The sequence below is a fragment of the Fonsecaea pedrosoi genome (genome assembly GCF_000835455.1).
Source record: "Fonsecaea pedrosoi CBS 271.37 unplaced genomic scaffold supercont1.7, whole genome shotgun sequence".
Taxonomy (NCBI): domain Eukaryota; kingdom Fungi; phylum Ascomycota; class Eurotiomycetes; order Chaetothyriales; family Herpotrichiellaceae; genus Fonsecaea; species Fonsecaea pedrosoi.
The window spans coordinates 1,780,115-1,807,532 of record NW_013550609.1 but is presented as its reverse complement, the minus strand read 5'-3'; the positions used below and the strand labels follow the sequence as shown (position 1 = coordinate 1,807,532).

Genomic DNA, 27,418 nt, shown 5'->3' with positions numbered 1-27,418 from the left:
CTCTTCTGGGGACATCTTTGGCAGCCGTACCAAGTACGTACTGGGCACAAGATTGGTGCTGTTAGGGATGATGAAGACTCGGCACGGAAATTCATACTGGAACTGAGACCTTAAACTGTTTATCTAACGACGCCCCATTTCAGGCCTGTCTGAAACCCGGCTTCTAGAAGCGAGAATGTTCCGCACGTCGTGGAGCTTCGACAAGCGCTGGCGTCAGGAGAAGCCGAAGTCGTGTGGGCTAATCATTGAGCAATCCTTTCCATGTCCAGATCGAGGGCGAGTTTGGGAAATCTCAGGCTGACCATGATGCACCTTGAGTCAAAGTATGAATTACCAGGAAAATCCTTCGGAGACCAAGCGGCGAACGAAGCCTGTCCATTTCGGTCTCAGATCGCCATGGTCGTGGGGCTCGCTCATTATCCAACCCCGGGGCGTCTCTACTAGGATAGGATGGTCTTGGTGTCTCCAGCAGGCTGCCTGAATCCTTTTCGACTTTCCAGGCAAGCAAGGCAAGGCAGAGAGATACGAATAGTGCACGGCTTCGGATGCACCCTTCTACCAACAAACCTCGTATTCGGCTGCTCATCACGCTATTCCCTTGTCCATTGTCTCTCCTTTCCCTTTGCTCGAATGACAGGTCACGAAGGGCAGCCAATTCCTGTCATCGGGCGCTTTTAGGACGCTAGCTTCCTAAGCTATCCTACTGGACACGCCGTCACCAGGCTAAGACTTGATGGACGAGGCCGTTCAAGCCAGCCGGATTGATTCCCCGCTCACATTTCCACGTGGCAGCCATCCCTGGCACGGTTGCGCTGTTGGTTCCACTCGCTGGGAGAAGAAGCTCCCCTGATCATCCTCGAAGTCAGCCTCCCCCTCCGAGCCTAGAAATCTGAGCACGCCATCCTTCGACGAGACGGGACTACTTTCTAGGTACTATCCACCTCTTAACCCTGTTCGAAGCCTTTTGGGATCGTTTCTCCCCCTCTGCTGGGACTCAGTAAGTTTGATTAACATCCAGAGGTGCCAGTGCTGGTATTGTCCTTGACAGAGCTGCCGGGTTCCCCTTTACGAGTACTCGGTACAATCACGCTGCTGATCTGCGGTAGGCGGCTAGTATATTGTTGTATTCGCTACACAATTCTTTATGTCAAACTTGTTGACACGTCTGCACGGACCATCTGGGATGATACGAGGGGATCCAAGCACTGAAACAAGGCGTTTCCGAGTGAGCGCAGGCTTGTCACCCCCAATGCTCATTTCGATCACCTGCAGAGCAATTCCAGGCTCACCTGGTCCGATTCCTTCCAGGCTTACATGGCTAAAACGGTGTCCACTCTCATCGGCTAGCGATTAGCAAGCGTGCCCAGACCTCAGAATTGCGCACCCTGGCAGTCTCACGAAATCCCCCCTCAACAAGTTTGGTTAGTGCAGCCACTGGGGCTCTCGAGGCTCATGGTCGAACCCCGAGATCCCCGGGTCCCCGAAAAGACACACTTCGGGAGTCAACAGTCTGGCAAGAATAACCGTGGGACGGGCGGAGGGACAGTTACAGGTGTGGACCTCCCTCGGTCGACTGATGCAGGATTTTCCCCTCAACCTTGACCGTCTCGGGACTCGTTTGACGTACAAAGTTTCCTAGAAGCGTGCAGCCAAAGCCGAGAAGAAATTTCGCATCCTTTTCGGAGGCCTTCTGTGGCTGGCTGACTGGTGGCGCCAGCAGCCGCGCGAGAGCTCATGTTCGTCCACCAAGGCTGGTTTGCTGTCTTGGGTGATTTGCAGCAATCGTGATGCTTCCCACCAAGCCGTCCAATGATGGAGGCGAGGACTACCTCCTTTCTCTACTTGTATGAGGTAGAGTTTGAGCCGCCGCAGCGTTTGCACCGTCCCTTGCACGTTACAAGACGTGTCCCGGATGCTCCAGGATCCAGACTTGTGGCATGCGGGTGGGAAAGAAAAGGGGGAATAGTACATGCACTACTTGCCCTGTCGTCAATGATCAACGTGAAGATCTGACCACAACTGTTACAAGCACAAGTTATCACGAGGACTACGAGTACTCGGTACCGTATGAGCTACGACGGAAGCAGGTCACAGGTCTGGGCACGCTCCTAAGCAGGCTGAGTGTGGGCTGCACGATGATCATCAAATGGAACCCGCGTCGTCACTGGAGCCGCCCATGGAAATACGAGTAGCTTGCCATGTTGATCAGACTCGGGAGAGAGGCAGCAGGCGGGGCTTTCACACCGACCAACCTCGTAGCGACTATTTGGCCTTCCTGATCGATGATGGGATCTTCACGCACGTTGATCAAAGAGCCTCGTGACTTGACGTCGGGTCATCGATGATCAGCGGGAAATGACCTCGAATCGGGACTCGATTTGATTGTTATTTCAACTATCATGCGAGACTCTTCGTTAGATCGTCGCACATTCCATGGGCATCTATGCATTAGTATTGCTGCTCAGGTGAGTACCCTTTAGTTTCTGCGTGTCGAGCGGTGATGTGAGAGTGACAAGTCGTTGTTTCTTTCGAGCGGTCAATATCAAGCCCCATTCAGTTTCGCTCATCTCTTGCTGCATGGTGTCCCAGGGTTTGTATCTCTGTTTGCCTGTTATGCAGATGGACAAATTGACGACACCATCCTCACAAGGTGTTGCACTAATCCCAATCTCTTGGTTCTCTTTCTAGATTTCCTTTCAGGGCACATAAAATCAGAGGAAAGATGATGTTGAACAGAATCTGCGTCACTGACTCGAGGCTGAGCTGTGTGATGGCGTGATGGTGTTGCTCACCCCCAATCTGGCAGGCCAAAAATGTTTGCTGTGAACATCACTGTGCTGATCTTGGTGTCTTAAAGGGCGGCTTGCCAAACCGGTTTTGCGATACCTGCAGACTTTGTTCCCAAGTCAAGAGCCTGCCCGTCTGGACAGTGATTGCATGCACGATGCAAGTCCCAAATGCTGTCCTTGACTGGCTCTATGGGTGGCAGTTTCCACACTCCAAAGGTAGGGGGCTCGTCGTAGGAATTGACAGTCCATCCGGACAGATTTGGCCATTGTGAGAGAGAAACCTCGTCAGCGCCCGTACAGTTCAAGTATGGTAGAGGAATCTTGGGCTGGAGGGAAGGAGTCTCGGCACGTGACCATTGCGCCCCAGGTACAGGATCGTGTGAGTGACGACTTCTCGAGGATGCCGGTCCCTATGAGATGCGTTAATCTGTTATCCTTGGTACTTGTCCTAGAGCTTCTCCAGATTTTGGAGGACATGTATGTGGTGAGTGGCATTATCATTGAAGAGGTGCATGTTTGTGTTGTGGGATGGTGAAAAGTCGGGAATGACATCGTCGCTTGTTGCCCCGCAACGCGCCAGTAAATATCGAGCATTGATTTCTGTCTCGCATACAACACTTTCACCACTCAGATTCACGCTCTCATACACTTGCACACTCTTCCACTTGTTTGTTCAGACACTCCGTCCCTACCATTTATTACGCCTTTTGCGGAACAGAGCACTGTTGCTCTTCTGTCCGATCTTGTGACTCTTATGCATGGGGAATGTCTCGTGCCATAACTAGACAAGTCGTCATTGATTGTACCTGCCTGTCGAATCTTTCTTCAAGGTAGTCGCAATGGCCCTCGAACTTGCCGATAATGACAAATACGAGGTCAAGGAGATTATTGGTATTGACTCCCTCCCGTCGTCTGGTCTCTTCTTTGTCCTCATAACAGAGTTAGGTCGTGGTGCATTCGGCATCATTCGCAAAGTTCGTCGAAGACAAGATGGCCATGTACGTCTCTCCCGTCCAATCAACGGCCCATTGTCCTCAGTCTAACTGCCATCAGATCCTGTGCCGCAAAGAGATCAACTATCTCAAGATGTCCCAGAAGGAACGCGACCAACTGCATGCGGAATTTTCGATTCTTGCCTCCCTCAGCCATCCTAACATTGTCGGATACTTCCACCGCGAGCATCTGAGACAGACCCAAGAGCTATACTTGTACATGGAATATTGTGGCGGCGGCGATCTGGGCTGTGTCATCAAGGAACTCAAGCGTAAGAACGAGTACGCAAAGGAGGAGTTTGTATGGAGGATTTTCAGCCAGATAGTCACGGCTCTGTACCGTTGCCATTATGGAGTCGACCCGCCTGAACCTGGCAGTGACTTCTCTCGACAGAACGACACCCGGCCTCTCAACAAGGGCAAAATGATCCTCCACCGAGATCTCAAGCCCGAGAATATATTCCTGGGAGAAGACCAATCCGTCAAGCTCGGCGACTTTGGTCTCTCCAAGATTATGCAGTCGCATGATTTCGCCTCGACTTATGTTGGAACACCTTTTTATATGTCGCCGGAAATCTGTGCTGCCGAGAAATACACTTTGTATTCAGACATCTGGTCACTCGGTTGTATCATGTACGAACTTTGCACCAAAGAGCCGCCGTTCAATGCAAACTCTCACCTGCAACTCGTGCAGCGCATCCGCAAGGGAGACGTCAAACCCATTCCGACCATCTACTCAAAAGACCTCGCTAACGTCATCGCAAATTGTCTCAAGACAAATCCAACGCACCGGCCGGACACGAGTTCGTTGTTGACTGTACCCTATGTGTGGCTCGCTCGGAGGCAGCAAGAGATGGTCACCATCGGAAAGGCATTGAAGACGAGGGAGGAGATTGCAGACCACAAGGTCAGACAAGCTGAAGAGAGGCTCTCTGCTCTTGAAGCAGATAGAGCGGCCTTGAGGCTGGAAATTGATGCCCAGCTTCGTCGCGAGTGGGAGGTCAAAGCACGACTTGAAATCGACCGACAGGTTCAATTGGAGCTGGAAAGACTCCGGAAGAGGTTCGACAGAGAGGTCGATGAGCGTGTCGCCCATCTACTGGTTAAACAGAAGCACTCAACGGAAACCCGAGCACTGCGAGACATTCAAAGCCCTGCAGGGAGATCCTTTGACGACAAAGAGAACCTGAACCCTTCGTCGTCGGTCAACACTGCCGGCGAGGAAGATTTCCCGTCGACCACAGATATCACCGATCTGTCGGATCTTTCAATCAGCTCGCCCACCACGTCGAGTAACAAGTCAATGCCCAAAAAGACGAAAACGCCTTTTGCTCGGTCCAAGACCGCCTTCGACTCTCCTGTTGATATCCAGATGTCAGAACCATCGCCCATGTCCATCTCTTCCCTGGCGCTCTCTCCCCGTCGAAACGCCGCGGCACAAGCAACTGCCAACCCGACAGTCACCGCCGTTGGTGCGAAAAATCTCTTTGCAGAAGCGGCACGCCAAAAGGCTCGGTGGGAGCCACAGTTGGCGTATTCCTCCGACGAAGAAAACATTGAACCCCCTGAAGATTCAGATGATGATGACGATGGGTTCCCAGAATTGGCCAGTCCAACAAGATCAAAAGGGAATATGGTCAACACAGATCCCTTCAAGAACCCTGCACCTCTGCCACTGAAGAACAGACCAGCCATGGTGAGACAGAATACAACAGCCACTATGCAGAAGTTAATCACGAAGCCCACTCTGTTCCCGTCCAGCAACACGGCAGCACAAGTGAGAGCAGGAATTGCTTCTGTCAACATCGCCAATGCCATTAAAGGTATCCCACGAAACACTACAGACGGCGATTTGCGTTCATTGACAGCGAAGCCCACGAGCCCTAATAGACGTCTGAGCAAGATACCAAGCCGAAACGACCTCCGAGAGCACGCCATTGCAGATGAAGGAAGCACTAGTCCCCTTAGGCGAGCAGCAACGACGGCCGGTCGGCTCCCTAGTAAGCTCGGGGGCGGCCGAGATGCTGTCACTGGCACCGGCGTAGGAGGGCGAACGCTGGTAGAACTCGCTCAGGCCCGGGCTGGAGGCCACTTGAACACAAAAGTGAGGACCATCCCGGACCAGAGAAGCGAAAAGGACCTACCTCCAGTTCCGGTTTGGGACCCAGAGATCTTCGGGGATGAAATGCCCAGTCCTTTCCTGAAGAAAGATGTCAAATCCGTGCGGGCTATGCGGTAGTCACGACTATCCCTCGTATGAGTATCTTGCACGGAGAATGGAATAACGACGATCACGCGACCACGTAAAGAGTCAATCTGAAAGAATATGGTCGGACATAGATGGCATCTGATGTATCATGGTCTATGCTGTGGTCTTTCCGATGGCACCAGAGTCTCTTCTTCGGACTGAAGAAGGAAATGGGCAGCACAACACCCGACCCGTTGCCTTTGAGGCGAATGTTGCAATACCGGAGCTTGTCGAAGCAGGGGTTACTGTCCCCTGTACAGGAATTTGGGGTTTATTTCGTTTGTTTGGGATTGTTGATCAAGGTTCGATGAGTGCATTGGAAAAGCCTGCGTCTGAATGTCGCTTTGGGAACAACGATGGCGCTCTGGCGTCTGAGGAATTATGTTCACTGACGCCGTCAAGAGGATTGATCTATTGACCGATGGGGGAGTTGGAACGATCAGTTGCTTGAGGAAGTGAGTGCTGCTTGCACTTTCTACTTGAAACGAGGCAGGGGAGTCTGGATAGTCAGCTCGTCTAGCACCGCGTTAGACAAAAAAAAAACACTGCCTTGTATGTATGCATGCGACCTCAAGAGTTATCAGCCAGGCCAGTCTGCAGTTTTACGCGAACATGAGAATTTGGAACCAAGAAGAACTTGTGTAGTCCGCAGCTTCGACGATGCCCATCTGACTGACTTGCTCGCAGAAGATGAGGGCGGATGGATGGACCTTGCTGCCTGGGGGTTGCCAAACCTGTCCCCTTGTTCCCATCATCTATCGCACAGATGGCCTAGAACACACTCACTATGCATGCTCTGCTTAGGCATCCTCGTCCTCGACTTCTTCAATCTCCACGTTACGACGATGTGGAATGCGTTGCGACGGCTGGGTTTCGCTGCTGGAATGATGCCCCAGGTCATCAACGCCCTCGGGTGGCTCGGTGTCTTGAGTTCCACCGTCCTCATGATCCTGCATCTCCACCTCGCGGAGAAAGCGATCTTCCTCCTCCGCAAGTCGCCTTGCATCCTCGTCTGCGCCCTCGTCGCCTGTAGGTGTGGTTGAAGTCGTTGCTGTGGCGGTCTGTGTCCTTTCGTCGTTGGCCTTGCCAAGATAGCCCTCGGCTTCGAGGCGGTCCATCTCTTCCGGTTCGATCAAGCGACCCGTGGGTCCGCCCTTTGCAGCCTCTTGTTTCTTCCGGACAACGTCTGGTACAAATCTGTTGACGGCTTCTTTGCGGAGATCACGGATCTGCGGAGCACTTTCGTACGTGGTTTTCACTTCTATGGGTTTCGCTCCTGGTTTGGTGGGTGGTAACCCGGTCGGCGAGCTCGCTTGTTGAGGATTATGGCCATCGTCTCGACGCGGCGGGTTGCGCCTGAATTCCCGTGGAATAGGTGGCGGTGTATCTTCAGGCATGGGGATGCGACGGACAGAATCATCCGTGTCACTGCCTGAGGAGTCTTGTCTCGGTTGGTGGTATTTGCGCTCGCCATCATGCCTTCTCTTGCCCAGCGTAGTGCCACTGCGCTCAGCGTCATGTCGACGGGATGGCCCGGAGAAGTTGGGGGCTTTGTCGCCCAAGGCTTCTCTTGCTTTCTTGACCGCACGTAGATCTCGTTCCAAATCCTCTAAAATGGCCCGTTCTCTAGCTTTAATGTCTCCTGTAGCCTCGAGAGCCTTGAGGTCATCGATTTGGCGCTGGATGCGTTCGGGGTTTCGGCGGGCCAATTTCTCATTACGCCTTGCTTGTAGCTCCGCCCGACTCTTTTTCAGCTGTTTCGCCTTTTCGAGCTTGCGCTGCTGTTGTGCAGGATTGACAGATCGTTCCTTGTCTCTCGCCATTGAGTGGGATGGTATTTGAAAATCGGGAGGGATAACGGTATGGGGAAATTTGGGTTGATGGATTGTTGACTAAGAAAGTCGTTGGACCTGCACCGCGACGTCAGAAAGTTCAAAAAAGATCGGCCGGTGCCGCAGGCGCGTGGAGTGGCACAAATCATGCAAGTCGAGGGCGGGATTGACTAAGTGAGCGGGCCAGATATTATGATTGATTGCAGTCACTTTTCTTGGGGTTGCTTGGTGTCACGTCTGCACCCATGAAACATTGGGTCTCACCGGTCAGAAGCAGACGAACCCAAGAGGCGGGAACCAGGAGGGTGATGCAGGGTAAAAGCTCCAAAAAAATGCCAAAAAGATGGGTGGGTTGCAGTAGTGCTGCAGTGGTAGATGCAGCTCCTCTCGGGGGGAGCGTTGACTCCTGCATGAACGGCTAAGCCATCCCTCGTGAACCAATTCAGACAATGGTAATTGGAGCTGCCTGTGCATTGTCACCAGGATGGCAGGACGGCGTGGTGGATTGTCCTTGGTGTTTCCTTTCTTGAGCGCAGTTAATGTGGGCGCGGGCACAGGCGCAGGCGGCATCAACTGTGACTGACTTGAGTGCGAAGAAAGGATACGAGGCTGGTGGGCAACAAGCCGGCGGCAGGTCTGAGGGATTGACAGATAGAAGCGATGATAATTTTTGTAGAGGAGTCTTTTTCCTCTTGTAAACGCAAGCAGGAAGGGCTTGAAGGGGAGGAGGACGAAGAGAAGGAGCTGAAGCTGATCTCCTGCTCTGCTCCCCTTCTCTATTCTCTCTGCATGCCTCGCACATCTTTCGCTCAGCTTCTACTATCCTTTCACTGGCGCTTTAATCGAAATGCTCAAATCAAGATCCAAACAGCCCAGGCACCCTACCTCCTCCCTCGCCCCCCTGTCGGTCGTCCCTTTTCGCTTGTTGCTACTCGCTCTCCTCCATCCATGCCCCACGAAAATGATCCTCCTTTACCAAACTAACAAAGACCACGGCTCCGGAGCCAATCGAACATATCTTGTGCCCATCCCACGGTGCTGTTAAAGTCGGTCACCTGCTGGTCCCCACGATCATTCTTTGTCCTTGTTACTCCTTAGCCAGGCACTAGGGCTGCTGAAGGCCCATCGAAGAGAAGTATCTAACGACCTAACTGTGCTGCGATAGCCGCGCTCCTCTTTTCTTTCGTTTTCTCAGCTCACTCAGTTTCATTGTGCCTTTTTTTTCCTTTTCGTTTCTCCTTTACCCTGCATCGTATCCCTTCCTCACACTTTTTCTGCTGGTCACCGTTGCAGGCGATGAAACAATACTCCTCCTCAACCGTCTCGCCCGTCGCCATCCCCGCTTCCGTTGCCGTTCCCGCGCCCACTTTCATCTCCTGGTTCTAGTCTGCTGCTCTTCCGAGCACGCTTGTCATCGACTGTTCTGCCGACCGTTGTCCTACCCCTCTTGGCACAAGCTGAACCAAAGCCAATATCTCCTGCTACACGTTCAAATAGGGACCCTCTACACACCTGCCGCCGGGACCCTGGGAGGGGCGAAGAGAGGAGACAAAAGAGGAAAAGAAAGAGAATAAAAAGATAGGCCCATCCATTTGTTTGAGGCAGAGAAAGTGCGAGCGCTTCGCCAAACTTTTGAGGCTCTGCGGTCGCTAGCGACGCGCCCATCGATACGTCAAAGCTACAATGACCAGTCTCTCCCAAACTGCCATATCTCGCAGCTCGTTCGCTGTCTGGTGTCTCTTGCACCACTCTTGACGGCTTCTCGCAAACCTATCAGCTCTCAGAACTGCTATGTGCCGTTTGATCACCCCGGGTTCCTGTCGAAGCTCATCTGCCTCAACGCTTAGATTGGTCACTTCCACTGCTATCTCTGCTGCCCGCCCGGGACGTCCATGTCCGCGACTCAGTCAGTCGCCGACTCCGTTCTGGGTTTGACTCAATCTGAGTTGTTTCTTCTCCGGCAACAACAACAAATCCTGGCCCAGCGAAGTCATCAAGGCAGCATGCCCGACCGTGGCCGCGGCACTAGCAGGCAGTCGCAGCCAAGCTCCCGTGCCGTCAGTGCTGCTAGCAGCCAAAGTGTTCCTGGTCGGATTATGCTGGATTCCCATAGCCTGGAAGCTCTATATGCGCACCTGGAGAACGTCATCAGGAATATCCAGCGTCGAATTGGCGAGGTATGCATCCGAGCATTGGTCTGCCCCCGAAACTCTCCGTGCATGGACTGACTGTTGTGTAGCTCGAAGAAGCAACTGAACGGTCAGTGAGAGCTACCGCCAACCAAGCTGGAAGCGTCACGCGGGATGCAGACCGAGAAATCGCGAGAATGCATCGCATCTTGGCTGATATTGACAAGCTCGAAGAAGATCTTGGGAAGATCAAGCGGATTCGCGACAAGATCAGGGCCATCAGAAACAACGTGGATGAGCTAGGTGATAGGCTCGATCGCACTCGCCCGAGCGGCCATAGCTCGGCCGGAGCACGAACTCGACGCTGAAATGCAACTGGTCTATCGAGACGCTGAGCACTCATGAACTTTACAAACCAACTATAATTCTGCAAAGCCCTGGGGACGCGGGGCGGCAGACTCTCTCAACCACGTCTCACAGTATTGGGAGAGCCACACTCCTCCTAGGCGCTTCTCGTCCCTGGGCGTCTCAATTTTGTTTTACCACACTTTCACGGCGAATGCAGAGATGGAAGCCTCACGGCTGGTCATTAGTTAACGAGGTCATGCTTGATGAATGTACGAGTACTGAGTGGGACTTGTTTGCTGTGAAATTTGCACGAAGCTTTGACCTTTTTTGGCGTTGGAAGGCACATAATGACGAGTTCCTCGATCTCATGCGGTCTGGATTGGTTACGTCCGATAAACATGTCGTGGCTCAGGCCGCAAAACAGACACGGTTGGGCATGGGCCACTGTGGAATTAGAGGCAATGGGAAGCTGGCTAACTGCAAGCAATGCAAATGTTTATTCGCGCTTAGTTCTTTGCAACAGGTCTTGAGTCTTCCTGCCCAGTCTGGTTCGGTTTTCTTTGACAAGGAAATCGTTTGACAGTTCCGCATTTGTCGCATTGAATCTCGTACACGTCGGCCCATGATTTGCTGCCTCCCTTGCTCGGGTTGACGACCTTTTCCGTCATTGTTTCGCCCGGGATCAGGAGTGCGTCGCAGCGCTTGCAGATTGAATGTTTGACCCGTGGTGCAAGTCGGATCTGTGACTTTCGAGAGACTCCTCGAAGGTGGGATAGCAGTCGTGTCGCCTCGATGGATCTGTGTGTGGGGATATTCTTGTCCTCTACCACCGCACAAGCACGTCCAGCAGACTCGGCGGCTTCCTGCCGCGGATTACCGTTGTCGACGGTCACTAGATACGTGGCAGCCTGGTGTAGATAGGATAGTCTGGAGTGAAGGTGCTTCTGTGGCACATGGGAGTTGTTCTTGGTCGGCTTTGATTTGCCCATGTTGTGAAATTCTGGAGGGATCTTTGGTGCATCACCTCGGTCGGTGTTTCATCCTCCGAGAAAGGATTGGGAGTATTGTTGACATGGCTCTCCCTGTCGCTTGGAGGCTTGTTGTCGGGATTTGTGGTTTCTCAGCCACACAGTCATAAGAGCTGCGAGTACCAAGTACTTTTACTGCAAAGATGAATATTCCATCAGACCCAAATAATGGAGAAAACTTTACGGTCAAGCACAGTCAGCATCCTGGTCCAAACGGTCAAGCAAAAAGTCCTAGAGCAGTCTTGGCATTATCAGCGACAGGGGCATGACTCAGCAACGCGGTCTTGGCGTCAAGGCTGCCTCGCCTTGGCCCCTGCCGCCGCAGAAAACAACCTGGAACATTCCTGCGCAGCCATCTTTCTCATCGATTATTATTCCCTCTTCATCAATCTCTTCATATCTTCTTCATCACAACCTCAATCTCTCGTCGCGTATCTCGCAGACCTTGGCTGGTTCTGCTCCCTCACCATCCTCGTCCCCGCCTTCATCTCTTACTTCCCGGATCAAGACGAGCCTTGATTTCACACCAACCTCTTACACCCCCCCCTTGTTTTAACATCGCCTCGTAGCCTCAGCCACCCACGCCATCCACCATGTCTGCCGAGGAGGATCTCATCGACTACTCGGACGAGGAACTTCAAGCCCCCGAGGCTCCAGCCGCTGGAGCGACCAACGGCGCTGCAAAGAAGGGCGATCTCACTGTCAGCGGAGGCAAAACAACCGACAAGGGCAAAGGCAGTTATGTCGGCATCCACTCTACCGGCTTCAGAGACTTCCTGCTCAAAAGCGAGCTGCTGCGAGCAATCACCGACTGCGGTTTCGAGCATCCTTCGGAGGGTTAGTCATTCATCATCCATCCTGCCATAAATTCTTGCAAGCAATATATCCACCCTCCAAAGTTCTTCCTGCTACGAGCGCGTCCGTCCATCTCCAAGAAAAAAGAAAGGGAAAGAAGGAAAGAAAGTACACGAGCCAAGAAGGTCGTCCCAACGGATTCGAAAGTCTCCCGTCGGCGATTCTGCAGTCGGACTTGAGCGGGTAATGGCATGCCATAGCCTCACGCCTGCTGTTTCGACGGACCGCACTGGAAGGTTGCAGTTTGAAGTCCGAGAAGGGAGCACGACTCTCTCCGGCCTGCCACCTTTTCTCATCCAAATAGGCTTGCTGAAAATGCTGCCAATGATGACACTTTCGCATACTCAGGCCAACGTTCCACCCGCGTTGTGACATTCGTGCGGAATGGAGGTCTGAATGTGCGTTGTTGGCGTTCGGTAATAGAACCAGCCATGGGGTGTGGTGGAATGAAAAGGGAAATGATACATTCCTTTCTGGTGGAAAATCAAGGAGATGGACGGATCAGCCTGCGATGCTCTTTTGTCGTCTTCACACATTCTTTACCGAACCAAGTCTAACATCAACGATTTCCTGCAGTCCAGCAAAAATGTATTCCACAGGCTCTACTCAGTGTCGACATTTTGTGTCAAGCCAAGTCCGGTCTCGGAAAGACCGCCGTCTTCGTCTTGACCACCTTGCACCAACTGGAACCTGTTCCCGGCGAATGTTCTGTGCTTGTCATGTGCCATACCCGTGAACTCGCCTATCAGATCAAGAATGAGTACGCAAGATTCAGCAAGTACCTTCCAGACGTGAAGACAGCAGTCTTTTACGGCGGCACACCAATCCAGAAGGATATCGAACTGCTCAAGAACAAGGAATCCTTCCCCAACATCATTGTCGGGACCCCCGGTCGTCTCAACGCTCTTGTCCGCGACAAGATCCTGTCACTGCGTAATGTCAAGGCGTTTGTTCTCGACGAGTGCGACAAGATGCTGGACCAAATCGGTATGCATTAGGACCCCAACTACCTACCCTATTCGATGCACTTTCTGACAGTCCCATTCCAGACATGCGTCGCGACGTACAAGAGATTTTCCGAGCAACCCCGACAGAGAAGCAAGTCATGATGTTCAGCGCGACCCTGCCGCAGGACATCAGGCCTATCTGTCGCAAGTTCATGAGAAACCCTCTCGAGGTGTTTGTCGACGACGAGACCAAGCTCACTCTCCACGGTCTCCAGCAATACTCCATCAAGCTCAGCGAGGGCGAAAAGAACCGCAAACTCAACGACTTGCTCGATAGCCTCGAGTTCAACCAGGTTATCATCTTTGTCAAGAGTACTCTCCGCGCCACTGAGCTCGATAAGCTGCTCCGGGAATGTAATTTCCCGAGCATTGCGGTGCATTCCGGTGTCAGCCAAGAGGAGCGGTAAGTCAACATACACCCACACGCTCAATCACAATTTGTGAGTGCCGTGCTAATCGTTTTCACACAGTATCAAACGCTACAAGGAGTTCAAGGAGTTCAACAAGCGAATCTGTGTTGCCACTGACGTCTTTGGTCGAGGTATCGACATTGAACGCATCAACTTGGCCATCAACTACGACTTGCCCGCCGATGCTGATTCTTACTTGCACCGTGTCGGTCGTGCCGGTCGATTCGGTACCAAAGGGTTAAGTATCAGCTTTGTCAGCAGTGAGCAGGACGAGGCTGTGCTGAAGGAGATTGAGAAGCGGTTCGACGCTCAGGTTCCTCCCTACCCTGAGGGTGGTGTGGATTCAAGTACCTACATGGCTTCTTAGACCAGGAGCTTGGCGAGTTGACGAGCAAATGGATCGGGGCCTGGATTCCGAGACGTTGTGTACGAGTTGGCAAACCAGATTCTGCTTTTCTATTCGGCAGGAGAGGACAATGTATGTGTATCGTGAGGTTTTGCTGGGATAAGGATGGTTAAGGAAAATCGAGACCGGGAACAAATTGCCATTCTGGTTGAGCCCTCTAGGTACGACAAGGAAAGCATTACATAGCCAGTTCTTAGTTCTGACCTGAGAATCTCTACCCAAAAGAAAATCTTTGATGCATGACATTGCCGGACATTCTAATCATTCTTTGTCTATCATTTTTCTCGTGGGCGAAAATGTGACCTCGGGCATCTATCTTCTATCTTGTTTTATATGCAATCATGTCAGTGCCCAGCTAGGTCGAGGAAGGCAGGGGGTAGGGGAATGGATAGAATGCCTAAGTATATGGCGGGCAGGCCAGGCCATTTTCCCGCATCGCCTGGTCGTCGATCGTATCGAGGAACTAGGCGTCCAACTTCAACTGCTCGAGCAGGCGGTCGATCTTGCCCAGGAGGATCTGGTAGTTGACGGCGTCGGCGGCGAATTCATCGCCCGCGAGCTCGCCGTCCAGGGTGCGCACGGCGCCGGATTGGAGTAGCGCCTCGACAGAGTCCGGATCAGCAATGGGAGCGGGCGTGGGCGTGGACATGTCGACGCCTTCGTCGTCGGGAAACGGTGGTCCTTGCTTCTGGGAATCCGCCGGTGTTGCCGTCGTCTGGGAACCCCACTGCGGTAGTGAGACGGGAGCTGCGGTGGTTGACTCGTCAGCGGAATGTACCTGCGCTTGTCCCTGCGACTGTGACTGTGACTGTGGCTGCGCGAGGGTCTCGGCCATGATGGCCTGCTCCTCGTCCATGACATCCTCAAGACCCGAGTCTTCGAATCTCAATCGGAACCTTTCACTCAGATAGTACCGAATGTCGTCCAACAGTTCGATCGAGTCGGTTTCCTGCCTCGCGCTGATCCGGCTGGCAGACTCCTTCACCAGCTCTGCAAAGTCCGGATCGTCAATGTAGGATTCGAGGCGGTAGGCGATGTAACGGGCAGCGAACTCTTCGAGGCGTTGCACACGGGTAAACCAGGCGGCGCGCAGAATTTCGTAGATGTCCAGATCCTCCTCTACTTCAGGTGGAGTGGCGCTTGTGCCGTTCTCGGCCGCCAACTCCGGCGAGATGGCGGTCGGCATCGCCATGGCATTTCCACTGCCCAGTGAAGAGATGACTAGTGCCGCTTTCGCCTTCACCTTCTCCAGGAACAGCATGTCCGCGGCGAAGAGGACGTCGACAGCGACATCCAGCCCAAACTCGGCTTTCTCGGCATACAGAAATGTCAATATGATTTCCAGGACTTGGGGGCTGCAGTCGATGGGCACAATCTGAAGATGCGGCGTGTCTTGAGCTTCGCGGAAAGAGGACTCAAACATGGTCGTAAAGTATTCAGAGCGGATGAGCATGGCTTTATGGCAAGGGTAGATTTTGGATTTGCGCGGTTTCCTGGAGCGTGAGGGAGAGCGCGAGGTGTTGGACCTTTGGTCAATCGGAATGCCCAGCGCGTTTGTTGCAGATTGAGATTGTTGGGGCTGTCGCTCCGGAGCAATCTCTTCTTCATCTTCGTCCTCGTCAGCACGCAGAAGCACGTCTGCGAAAATGCCATTGTCGCGATCCCACTTGACATCATCAGCTCGTGAGATCTCAACTTCGATTGCGTGCTTCAAGACGTTCTCGCGAAACCACTGTTCCAGTTGGTCGCGACCCCGTTGGACTTCGTCCTGGCGTCGTTGTCGTGCTAACCGACGGTCATTACTGTCGAGGATTAACTGTGAAAGGTTGTGGATCTCTAAATGCTTGCTTATCCGGTCGACACCGGCAAGAATCTCCGAGTCCGTGAACCCTGTACCCGGCCCTCCCCCAAGATCTCTGGGCACTTCCCCGAGATACAGATGTTTCAGGGCAATGGCAAATGACTGTGGAGGGATCGTGGGGGCAGGTTTCCAGAGCTTGGTGTCTGGGGACTGGCTAAGTTTGCTCTTAAAGTAGGGAGAGCGAGCTGAGAGGACGAATTTATGCAGCCGGAAAGACTCGCTGGGAGTGACAACGGTAATATCATGAGTCTTGGGATGGTCTCTGCTCAACAGCGATGTCAAATGTGACGCTAGTGGCTGCAAAGGATCGGTCGACTTGGAATAGTCGTATTGTAACAGGAGATTTCGTATACGATCGTTCAAAGCATTATATAGACATCTAGGGCCGATTGTCAGTAGTGTTCTCCCTAATATGGTTCCATTGTGAGCGTATACCTCTCGCCCTGAAACGTATCTCGTTCACATAGTGCGCCTGATTCCAACAACAGTTGTACAACTTCATAATGTCCACACAAACTAGCCTTGATGTCATGTCAGCAGAGCGCCTCCCCGAGGAAAAGTGGCAAAGAGCACGGTGGGTAGCAAGAAGACGGAAAAACCCATACCAGAATCAAAGGAGTATAATCATATTGATCTTTTGCATTAATGTTTGCCCCCTCTTGAATCATCTCCTGACAGAGCTTGAGGTCTCCTCTTCTGCAAGCGTCGCATAGTCTCTGGAAATTGATGCTGAAGTCGAGGGGATTATCTTCCTTGAGAATACCTTCTTCGATCAGCCTCTTCTCGTCGTGGAGACTGAGCTCGAGTTGGTCCTTGCGTAAGAGTCCATTGGCACTCATGGTCCCGAAGTGATGCGAGTGAAACAAAGGCGGCAAATGGCAAACGGCAAATGGTCCGGGTGGTAGAAAGGCGTCGAGAGAAATGAGAAGCAAGAGGGAGTCGAGCAACAAATGAACGAGCGTCATTTCCCAATAATTTTATATCGCCGGATTGTCGGCATTAAGATTGATTAGATAAGATGGGATTTTTTCACGTGACGTGTCCCTTTTTGTCTCGCACACTGCCTTTCTTTCCCTATGAAATTTAGCCATGCAAGGCTGTATGTGTGTGTGTGTGTGGCCCAAAATTTCCCGCCCCCCTCTACCAATCTAGGAGGGAAAAGTGACACTCACCACTACCACTGCACAAAAGTCGACAGGGCCAGCACAATATTTCACCCGGCCTAGCCAAACCCACTTTGAGGCCAGGCCTACAACCTCGCAGATTCATCTTTCACAGCAGGCCAACACTTGTCGCTGCCCAGCATGGCTGAACAAGACGCTTTCCTTCATCTCACCCGCCCTCTGGGCCCCGTCGCAGTTGGCGCACAACCCACCACCGCCCCCCTCCGCGTCGTGATACAACCACAAGTGAGTGCAGAAAGAAGACAGTTCCATGACGGGACAAATTGGCTGATACCCTCCCCCCAAAGGCTCTCTTCTCGATACTAGACCACTGCATTCGTCGCCCACCAGACCAGCAGAGAGTCATTGGCACCTTGCTTGGTACCCGCTCCGACGCAGATGAATCCCAGGTCGTCGTCCACTCCTCCTTCGCCGTCAGCCACACCGAGACGACCGACCAGGTAGAGGTGGACATGGAATACCAAAAGGCCATGTTGGCGCTGCATCTGCGTGCGAACCCCAAGGAGGTCCTGGTGGGGTGGTACGCCACCAGCTCAGAGTTGAACACCTTTTCCGCCTTGATCCAGAACCACTACAGCAGCCAGGGCGAAGGCACCTTTCCATACCCGGCGGTCCACATCACGGTGTCGTGCCAGCCAGGCCAGGACATCGAGGTCAGGACGTACATTTCCTCGCCGGTGGGAGTGAGCCCCGAGAGAGCGGCCGACTCGGCGGCGTTCATTCCGATTCCCTACACTGTCAATTACGGCGAGGCCGACCGCGCAGGTCTGGAGGCGATTGGCTACGCAAAAGACTCGGAGAGCAGGACGACCACGATCCTCACAGAGATCGAGAGCCTCGAAAAGTCGCTCGAAGACACCCTGGGCATGCTGGATCGAGTGGGCAAGTACGTGGAAAACGTCATCGAAGAAGAGACAGAGCCGTCTACCGCGCTGGGCCAATTCCTCCTCAACACGCTGGCCTTGGCGCCCAAGGTCGACCCCGTCGATATCGAAAAGGACTTCAACAACCATATTCAAGACGTCTTGACGGTGTCGTACCTGGCCAACATGATTCGCACACAAATGGACTTGTCCAACAGACTGGCGACATCAGCATTGACGATGGGCGGCGGCGAAAGTGCCACCACAGAAAAGGAAGGACGGGGCGATCGCAGGCAGAACCGACAAGGTGGACAGACGAGGCAGAATAGGACAGAGAGCTTTTCTGTTGCTAATGCTTGAAAGGATCTCATGTGATGAAGGCAGCCTGTCTGAGACGGGTCGCTCTACATGAGGGTGGATACTGCATTGACTCCTGCTATGTAACGGGAGCCTCAATTCGTCCCAAAGGGACATCAAAAGCAACCTGAGTGATGACTGCATGAAAGAGTAGTCGAGATCTGCTCAAGACCACGCGCGCACTCTATCTCTGGGGGAGAAAATGACTGCAGAGCGTCATTCCGATCGACGGAGCCTCGCATCTGATAGTAGCCCACACACAGCAGATACCTGGGCACATAGATTGCCCGGCTCCGGTGGGGATTTTCACGAATAACATGGTGTATTGACTCGTCGTTCCTAGGGCGATTTTTTCCAGAACAATTTCACAGTGCCGTGTAAAGGGCCGGTATGCTGGACGCATAGTCGTTGTCGTCCTGGTATGAGTATCCCCAGTAAATCTCGATGGTCAGATGGCTCTCGTTATCCGCAAAAGTCGCATGATGTTGTGTGCTCTCAATAGAAAGCCATGAAACATCAAGTTTGGCCTGAGGGAAAGTCTTCACCCCAGATCGCTTTTTGCCCGCTTGCTCGCCCTCTCCTCGCCACTCTCGTCCGGGCCGGGCGACCTCTCCTTAGCGTTCACCGCGCCATTGACCAATTCGCCGTCCACTTCCTCGATATCCCTCTTCTTCTTTCTCCCCCTCCCCCTCCCCTTCCCTTTCGACGTTCCCTCCTCGCCGACAACCTCTCCCAAATTCACCAGATCGTCCACCGCCAGCTTCTGCCCCTCCTTGCCCTCGGTCGTATCGAACAGCTTCTTCTTGTTGTCAATCTCCCTCTTCTTCTTGAACATCTCCTGCACCCTGCCCAGCTTGATGCTGTCTTTGCGGATGGCGAACTCAAAGTCCGAGACCTTCAGTTTGGCGCGCCCCGAGTAGACCGACACCCCGACGGCGTTGTGACACGTTTCGATGATGAAGTCTGTCAGGATCTCATCGAGGACGCGTAGCGTCTCGGGAAAGGGTTGTGTGAACGGCGTGGGTGCGTGGGTCGTGTTGGGCGTGTGGCTGGAGGACAGGTATTGTCGCGAGGATGCGCCGAGGGGTTTCGCAATGTCGGGGTGTGTAGGTGCGCCGTATGCGTACAGAAGTGCCGCGAGTTCGGGGCCGAAGTTGAGACTGGTCTTGTGCCGGCCGGCACGGGCGCGGGGTTCCATTGTTGCGAGAGGCAGTGAGATGAAGGAGGGATGGTTGACGAATGAGCAGGGACAGACAGATTGTGGTGGAGGACAAATGACAGACCGGGATGGAAAGTCCAATATTGATGGGATGGATCAGACCACGAGCATGGGCACAGACCAGCAGTGCCGAAACGGGGTTGATATGTAAGAGAAGGAATCTTGAGATAGTTGTATTTGTAACGTTGAAATGATCGCTGAGCGAAGAAGGCCGCCGGAGTCTGAGATGGAAGTCACTCCACAGGCGAGGCTGAAACTGTTCTGTCCAAGTACCGCGCAAGAGTGATCTGGACTTTCCACTGTCTACAGTACTATCACGTGATCTTCAAAGCGGCGCCTCAATGATTCCTCTTCCGGTTAGTCTTCCCACGCCTCCGTCTTGCGAAAACCACCTTTCAACATCTCGAGTACTTGGTACAGATAGATGGAATCACTCTCACCATTTCACGACGACACCCTTTTGACCGAGCCGATCCATAACATTGTGTTCTGCATTGACAAAAGTGTGGGGGTGCGGGTTGTGTCCATTTCCAGCCCGACTTAGCTGGTCGAATCTGGGTTTCCTTCCACGACCAAACAATGGTACGTCTCTCACCATGGCATTTTATCCCTCTGGATGGGAAACCTTCTTTACAGGACGGGTTTCCCCCTTTCCCCAGAGATTTATGGGAAAGACGAAAGGCAAAAAAAAAAGGCGGGGAAGGGGAAGAACACACGGGGAGAGACAGCGAGATCTTCCCAAAACTCATTCTAACACACACCACCTCCCGTGGCCACCCACACATATATAGACCGCCATATTCAATTTCCAGTCTCTCCTCCTCGTCATCCTCCTCATAATCTGCACCTCGACGTACGTGCACTCGATGGCTCCGGGCGTCATGGACAGGAACAAAGACGGGTAAGTCGAAGGGAAGGGAAAGGCACCTGTTTTTCCTTTTCCGACCACCCTTGCTAATTTGGCAAAACCCCCGGGGTGTCATGAGGTATTAGCGTCATGGGTATATTCTGGAAATGTGCGCGGGTAGGCGAACGGCTCAGTCCCTACGTCAGCATCTTTTGCGTTGTCATGGCTGTAAGTTGCTGCTTCTGTCTCTCTGAATCTTTGCAGTGCATCCATGACTTACCAATTGGCGACCAGTGCTCGATCATGATGGGTTACTAAAGTGGTGGACGAGTTCTCATTTTCTTGCGCGATCAAAGGGGTCTCTCGCACCGAGCCAAAGTCGAACCCCAGCTATGCATGCATGGGGTTAGGAGTCATGTTACCTGGCGTGTCACGAATGGCGATTCAAAGGCCAGGGATCCGGGTTTCAGGCGGCAGGACGGAAATTATATCACTTCGACATAGGACAGAGTTCCATTTATGTTGGCGGTCAGCCTGCTCTTTCAAGAGTTATATTAAGTCCTGCATGTGCCATGCTCGCTCACCCCCTGCGAAAGCCATGTCAACTTTGCAATAATCCTTGTCACAAACCATATAAACGACTCCATGTCAAATCCAGAAGAGTTACATGCACCATGGGTATCACAACGTAATTGGTTTCCGACCCATGCAACCAATAAGCACAACGCCATCTTAATCCTTTGGCGTCAATCACCAGATTCTTCACTAGACCAGAACTGCGGACTCGTGGTCAGTGCTGCTCTGTTTTTATGTTGTGTGGCTTTGTACCGCATTCTTCGTGGCCATATCGCAACATCTTGGATGTTCCCTGAACCAAGACCGAAATCTCGACAAGGATTGTTGTATTTCCTAGTATTGTATTACTAGCCCTGTTCGCTTAGTGCGCAAACCACTTGTCCCGTCGAAGGTCTCCTATGCAGGTGTTTGCAGGAGTCATCCTCCCTTTTTTGGCTTTCTAGCCGGTTTTAAGGAAGGTTCCACGTCAAATAGATCCCGAGAATCCAGGGCCTTGCTTGCACACGGCCGCTTAGCATTGCGAGGGGGAGGTCTTTTCGGAGTATCAGGGTCACTGGGTTCGTCACCCTCGGAATCCGGTTCGAATTGAACGCCTTTTGCTTGTAACTTCTGGATCGCCACGGCCTGGTCAAATTCCGTGGGTTTAGTCTGTGTGTTCTTGCCGGACACTGGACGAGTTGGCTTAGTATTGTTGGCAGGAGGAGTCACCAGGTTTGGCCCAGGAGCAGATTGATTCGATGGAAATGTGGCTGGATCCGTCACAGGTGAAAAGTTCTCTGTCGTGAGTCCATTTGTCAGCCGTGGATGTGAGGGTGAGGGTGAGGGTAAGCGTGGAGTGATTGAGATATGCTCATCTGGCTTGCTCGAAGGCCTTGAAAGGGCAGGACTAGAGCTCAATGGTTCATTTTGACTCTGTGCCAAAGGGCGACCTTGTGCTGACGCTGCTTCACGCTTATCACTTCCCTTCCCTTTATCTTTCCCGCTTGTAGGCCCTGGACGGGCAGAACCAGCACCCAGTGATTTTTTTCGACTCGGAGTCGAAGGCTGAGATTGTGCTGACGCTGCTTCACGCCTTTCATTTCCCTGCTCTTTATCTTTCCCGCTTGTAGGCCTTGGACGGGTAGAACCCGAGCCCAATGATTTATTTCGACTTGGAGTCGAGAGATGCGAAGGCGAGGGGTGAGACTGTGCTGGCGCCGCTTTGTACTTTTCACTTTTTCTCCCGTCATCTGTCCCGCTTATAGGCCTTGAACGTAGAGGACTAGGGGCCAGTGCTTTCTCCCCACCCCGACTCGAAGAATGCGACTGTGCTAATGCCACTTTGTACTTTTCATTTCCCCTTTCTTCGCCTGCCTTGTGACGCTTCACAATAATGACCCCCACGCTCTGAGTCGAGAGATTTGCGTCTAGAGCGAACTGAGATTGAGCGTCGGTCGAGCTCTCCAGCCGAACATCTGACCCATCTTCTGTTCTCTCAGGTACGATATTCGTCTGACCTCCGCTAATGACCTCTTCGAGCTCGGCTTGCCTCTCGTCACTGTCATCACGGCCAGCAGTCTGGACTTTCTGTCCTTTCTGTATGGCGATGGTCTGAGTAGTGTCTTGAGTCGAGTTCGTAACAGGCGCTTCGTCCTCAACGGCAGAGTTAAACGCGTTGTGCATGCTGCTGGAAATCTCCTCCATTGGGGCCGGTGCCTCGGCTCGAATTTCAACAGCTTCTGGGGTTTCTCTGTGATTAGCATTTTCTTTTGCAATACCATAAAGTTTGACACCTTCGGCAGGTGGTCGTCCTTCGAGAAGCCCAGTAGTCACTGCGGAAGCCTCGTGATCCTGGATGGACGCCGGGACGAACAGGGCATGCTCGTCCAAAGGGAAGTTATCGTCCGTCATCCAAGACGATACAACAAGTTCTGTGGGGATCGGGTTAGCGCTCTGGACAGTGAGGAACTCAATGCTCGTACGCGATATCATTAAGGGTAGTTTTGCTTCTTGCTCGGGATCTGGCAGATTGTCACTGGCCCTGGTATGTTGCATACCTTTTGCACGTATTCGAGTAGACGTCTCTCGGTGTGGGGATAAGATCTGGGAGCCCTGTGTAATAGCATTGGAATTTGTCGAAGATTTCGAAGTCTGATCGTCATCGCCCTGGCCTAGAGGGGACATTGTACGTCCATTTTCTGCTGGCTTCTGTATTGATGACGCCTGGTCAACTGTGTCCGGAACCTCTGCTCGATTACTGGAATCATCATGTGCCTCTTGAGTCTCGGCCTCAACGTTGTCCTGGAGCTCGTTGTTTCTAATCGGCTGGCGCAAAGCCTGCATAGCCGTATTCACCTTCTCCTGTTGGTAGTGGAATCGCTTTCTTGAAATGAACAATGAAGCTTCTGTGGTGGGACGCTTTAGAGGGTTAGGGGTCATCACACATGGTCGAGTGCGCGGAGCCGATGCGTGGGCCTTTGCACCAGGACGTTCTGTTCCAGTTTCCACTAAATCAGGGACGTCTTCGTCGTCGGAAATCGTCACCACTATCGGTGATGGTGGTGATGGAGGTGATGGAGGTGATGGTCTGTGGTCATCTGTATCTTCGTCGTCGGAAATCGTGATTGTTATTGGGTCCGGACGTGGCAAATCCTCGTGCCTGATGGAACACCGGGCGCAGCGTAGGACTGAACCTACAATAGATTTTCCGCACCCCTCACATTTTCTCAGCCCTGTAGCTTCGGTCGCCATTGTTGTACCATTTAGGGGGTTTGTGGAGTCGGTTGGAAGGTCCGGTGCCTGTCGTCGGCTATCTGGTCTTGGATGGTGCCAGTACGCCGATCCGCCACGTCGAGCTCGTCTCTTGACGACAGCTGGTGCAATTGTTGCAGGAGACGGTACCTCATGCTCTGTAACAGAAGACGGCACCTCATGCTCTGTAATAGAAGACGCCGATACTAAGCCGGTGTCGGGCCTTGACGGAGAGGCGAGCGCCGCTTCAGTCGGCCTTTGGCCTTTGGCACCATCAGCCCGGGGCAACTTATCAGTTATTGACAAGTCTCTTCGCCTTGAGCGCGGCTGAGTTGTCTTTCCGAAGCCACCACCACGAGATCTGCGAGTGCCATTTTTTGCCCTCTTCCGGGGATCTAGACACGATATGCCGGTCCATGAATGCGTATAGGGACATGAGTCCCCCCATTTACAAAAGCCCTCTTCCCATCCAGGGCAAATGAACTGCTTCAGGGACTGCTCTCCTGGTGGTCGTGGCGGCTGTTGTTTTGTTTCTGGCTCCCATTGAACCACGCCCGTGTCCTCATGGGCATAGAGACAATCTTCCGTCTTTGGACAACGGCCGGCAGTCTTCCAAAAGTAGCAGGTGATGTGTTTTAGCGATGCATTGCCATCAGATCCAACGTATAACCCGGTGTCAACGTGAGCGAAGTGACACTCGTGCTCCTGTCTCGTGCATGATTCCTTAGCCAACCATTCCGGACAAGTAAAGTCCTTGGCTGTTTCCCCATTATAGGGGGCATCGTGGCCAGTGTTTTTATGAGCAAATAGACAATGGTCTTCTATCACGCGGCACAAGGCTCTCTTCCACATAGGACAGGTAATCTGCTTGTACAACGCTCCGGTGGACGTGGAACCATTGGTTGTATGTTGTGGGGATAACCTTTGTTTACCACTATCGGAAACGAGGCCATGACCGGGCGCTGAGTTGGCCATGCTAATTATTGTAAGCGCGGCAGCAACATCATCTGCGCTTCGTTTGGATTGGGCAACTGCCTTCGAAGAGATTGCAGGTTCTTGCGAGGACATGTCAGAGGCGAACTCGGCAGACTGGCCAATGTGGCGGGCAATGGATTGACTAGAACTAGGAAGAATCTCGTCTCTGAGGGAAGGTCGATCTAAGCTGCCTCTGTCCGCAATGGAATTTGGCAAACACTCCTGGCAGGTGTAGTTATCGAGGCTCTTGCTATGTTTAGACCAGTCAGCGTCAAAAATGTGCGGAGCGACTACCTACTCCCTTACCTTTGACGGGTCGTTGCGCTTGCGCACAGACTATGATAGCCTGCAAGACATGCGTTGCACCGCACAAGAGGTGACAAGCTGTTCCCGGGCATGTGACAAGATCTGCATATGTTCTTCTTATCAGAGGCATAAGTTAAGGGGTTTGACAAGATTGCCTCGCTCGAAGGGTGCGGGTGTCGCTCGTTCATCATCTCTCGGCGAATCCCAGGAGAGCGAGACCCTGCCGATGGCCGACCTCGATCGGTGGGAAGCACCACCCCTTCATGCCCTCGCAGATCTTCCCGAGTGACAGAATGGATAAATGGCGTGGGCGTGTCCATAAAGGGTTGACGGGCAACGTCGTCTTCGTCCTGCAGAGCGCCATTGAGGGTGAGGGCGGCCGGAGAAGACTTCAAGCCTCGATGCACATTGTGGTCAGCCTGAGCATCAGCGTACATTCCCTGCTCTGGCTCTTTTGAGGGCTTATTTTTGCCACTATGCACTGCGCAAGTAACCTCTTCTCTGAGGTTCCCTTTTCGTATCACACCATGCTCGCCATCAGTTATGCGCGGGGCACCTTTGCGCACCTCTTCATTTTTCTGACCATCTGTTCCATCCAGCTTCGAAAATAGCGGTGCACGAAAATTTGAATGCTGACTCGGTCTTTGTCTCGCACCCGAACCTTCAATACGCCCGTATGTCTGTGGTTTGTCGACGAATTTTGCCCCAGATACACCCTCTAGGCCGGCTGAATGCTGAAGAAACGAAGATTGATAAGTCGAGCCAGAAAATTTGCTAGCTCCACCATGATCATCACCATAGTGAGGTCCCATGTAACGTTTCTGCTCTCTAAAGTACTCGAATAGTCGACAGTTATCGGCTATTTCGTTCGGTGGCGGGCTCCTATTGTGGTATACGGCACGGGGGTTTGTTGGTGATTGACTCTCCAGATCCATCCCTTCGAAACTCTCGTCGACAATCGAAATTGGCATCTGACGTGGCGTGCTGGCAGCAGAAGAGCCAGTCGAGTTCGTGTAAGTCTGCCGGCTGGACGAAGAATGCCGTGTGTGGTTGGGCAACCTGCCGACAGGGATGGAGGGTAGGACTTCGACCGCATTTCGACCGTCTGCAGCCATATCGGCATATGGCAATTCTCGTTTGAGGGTATCTCATTTCAGAGCCTTGCTTCGAGCGCCACGGCCGAAGAACAACCTGGGTGGAGGATCACATTAGCAAATATAAAATATTGAACTCTGAACGACAGCGCAGCAACTGTGGGGTTTCCATATCAGGTCTTTTCAGTTATTCGGGTCTTCACTTTGTGTCGCCAGGGTTGCTGCCAGGGCCTCAGGGGCTCTCAGAGCAGCTTTCACACAGGTGATTTAACAGCACAGAGATGACGGACCGCCTGCACTCCCAGCAACCCCTGCCAACATCTCACATATTTGGCGATTGGTTGGGACCATAATGTACGCTGCTGCCATTGGCTCAAACATCCACAAGGTCTTCAGAAAACGAGCCCCATGTTTGTAGCGCCATACTGTTGTGGTTGTTCTACCCAAAGTCTCCAACAAAGCAGTTCCAAGTGTTGGGAATGCATCGTTCTTGCGTGACTTTGTGCTGCCAAGCCTGTGGGAGTAGGCAGGAATGCGGATGTGCATCAAGTCTTGATTCCCCGGCCGAGTGGCCCTGGTGTAGGTGCACAAAGGAACCAGGTCTCCCGACGAGCTACCACCAACGATTTTTGTCTCTCAATCTGACCTTTTACCATTGACTCATCATTGTGTTGGGAATCGCAAAAGCTTCGAACGCTCATCAAAACACTGGGGACGGTGCTTACCAATACTGTTGAAGCACGGATCCCACGAACAGGGGAGACCGTGCAGCCGCAGGCTTCAAACCCATTATTCGTCGGATGAACCCATATCACACACGGAGGACAATTCTCAAAACGGCTGGGCCTATGTGACCAAATCACGCAGAGAAAAAAAGGGCGTACTCCGTCGTTGAGGAAAGATTACCGCTCGGACGACACGATCCGCGCGACAAAGACGCTTGAAGAGTGGAGATAGGCAAGAGGCTAAAAATTAGAGGCTCGTTATGGTCGCGATCGAGTACCGTTTGATAACGTTGGTGCTGTAGAGACTAGACAGGGCAACACAGTGCTCCCTATCGTTCACAGAGAGAAGACGACGTAGGAAATATTCCGATGGACAACACAATGTTCATTACGTGTAAAAAGATAATTAATAGGGCTTGGGCTGGAGGTGAAGCTTGAGGAAAGAATAGAGAAGAGACAGAGTGAGAATGTGGACGATGATTGGTTGGAGTCTAGGGGCTGGTCTTGGAAAGTCTTGGCAAATTCTAGGCGTGGAATTTGCTTGGGCCCATTTTTATACCTGGACAGCCTTGTCCAGGGCTTACGAGGGAGGGGAGGCTCCAGAGGGACTCGTACTCGGTACAACTGGGCTTCAGCC

General features: G+C 52.7%; 9 protein-coding genes across 9 annotated transcripts; 4 read left to right on the top strand and 5 right to left on the bottom strand.

The window, feature by feature from the left end:
* Positions 1–3,628: 3,628 nt before the first annotated feature.
* Z517_10719 (uncharacterized protein) lies at positions 3,629–6,020 on the top strand (the record flags this gene model as incomplete). Its single annotated transcript, XM_013424328.1, has 3 exons — positions 3,629–3,680; positions 3,735–3,787; positions 3,843–6,020. 3 exons carry the CDS (start codon positions 3,629–3,631, stop codon positions 6,018–6,020), a joined length of 2,283 nt encoding a protein of 760 aa, XP_013279782.1.
* Positions 6,021–6,829: 809 nt separating this feature from the next.
* Z517_10718 (uncharacterized protein) lies at positions 6,830–7,852 on the bottom strand (the record flags this gene model as incomplete). The annotated part of the gene is made up of 1 exon (XM_013424327.1): positions 6,830–7,852. One exon carries the CDS (start codon positions 7,850–7,852, stop codon positions 6,830–6,832), a length of 1,023 nt encoding a protein of 340 aa, XP_013279781.1.
* A 1,901-nt stretch (positions 7,853–9,753) lies between these two features.
* Positions 9,754–10,358, top strand: Z517_10717 (uncharacterized protein; the record flags this gene model as incomplete). Its single annotated transcript, XM_013424326.1, has 2 exons — positions 9,754–10,038; positions 10,101–10,358. The coding sequence occupies 2 exons, from the start codon at positions 9,754–9,756 to the stop codon at positions 10,356–10,358; spliced, it is 543 nt and encodes a 180-aa protein (XP_013279780.1).
* A 486-nt stretch (positions 10,359–10,844) lies between these two features.
* Z517_10716 (uncharacterized protein) lies at positions 10,845–11,327 on the bottom strand (the record flags this gene model as incomplete). Its single annotated transcript, XM_013424325.1, has 1 exon — positions 10,845–11,327. The coding sequence occupies one exon, from the start codon at positions 11,325–11,327 to the stop codon at positions 10,845–10,847; it is 483 nt and encodes a 160-aa protein (XP_013279779.1).
* Positions 11,328–11,959: 632 nt separating this feature from the next.
* Positions 11,960–14,005, top strand: Z517_10715 (ATP-dependent RNA helicase sub2; the record flags this gene model as incomplete). Its single annotated transcript, XM_013424324.1, has 4 exons — positions 11,960–12,203; positions 12,798–13,208; positions 13,271–13,631; positions 13,699–14,005. 4 exons carry the CDS (start codon positions 11,960–11,962, stop codon positions 14,003–14,005), a joined length of 1,323 nt encoding a protein of 440 aa, XP_013279778.1.
* A 502-nt stretch (positions 14,006–14,507) lies between these two features.
* Positions 14,508–16,744, bottom strand: Z517_10714 (uncharacterized protein; the record flags this gene model as incomplete). The annotated part of the gene is made up of 3 exons (XM_013424323.1): positions 14,508–16,284; positions 16,341–16,426; positions 16,511–16,744. 3 exons carry the CDS (start codon positions 16,742–16,744, stop codon positions 14,508–14,510), a joined length of 2,097 nt encoding a protein of 698 aa, XP_013279777.1.
* A 465-nt stretch (positions 16,745–17,209) lies between these two features.
* Positions 17,210–18,312, top strand: Z517_10713 (eukaryotic translation initiation factor 3 subunit F; the record flags this gene model as incomplete). Its single annotated transcript, XM_013424322.1, has 2 exons — positions 17,210–17,314; positions 17,377–18,312. The coding sequence occupies 2 exons, from the start codon at positions 17,210–17,212 to the stop codon at positions 18,310–18,312; spliced, it is 1,041 nt and encodes a 346-aa protein (XP_013279776.1).
* A 538-nt stretch (positions 18,313–18,850) lies between these two features.
* Positions 18,851–19,507, bottom strand: Z517_10712 (uncharacterized protein; the record flags this gene model as incomplete). Its single annotated transcript, XM_013424321.1, has 1 exon — positions 18,851–19,507. The coding sequence occupies one exon, from the start codon at positions 19,505–19,507 to the stop codon at positions 18,851–18,853; it is 657 nt and encodes a 218-aa protein (XP_013279775.1).
* Positions 19,508–21,368: 1,861 nt separating this feature from the next.
* Z517_10711 (uncharacterized protein) lies at positions 21,369–26,077 on the bottom strand (the record flags this gene model as incomplete). Its single annotated transcript, XM_013424320.1, has 2 exons — positions 21,369–24,906; positions 24,963–26,077. The coding sequence occupies 2 exons, from the start codon at positions 26,075–26,077 to the stop codon at positions 21,369–21,371; spliced, it is 4,653 nt and encodes a 1,550-aa protein (XP_013279774.1).
* Positions 26,078–27,418: the final 1,341 nt, after the last annotated feature.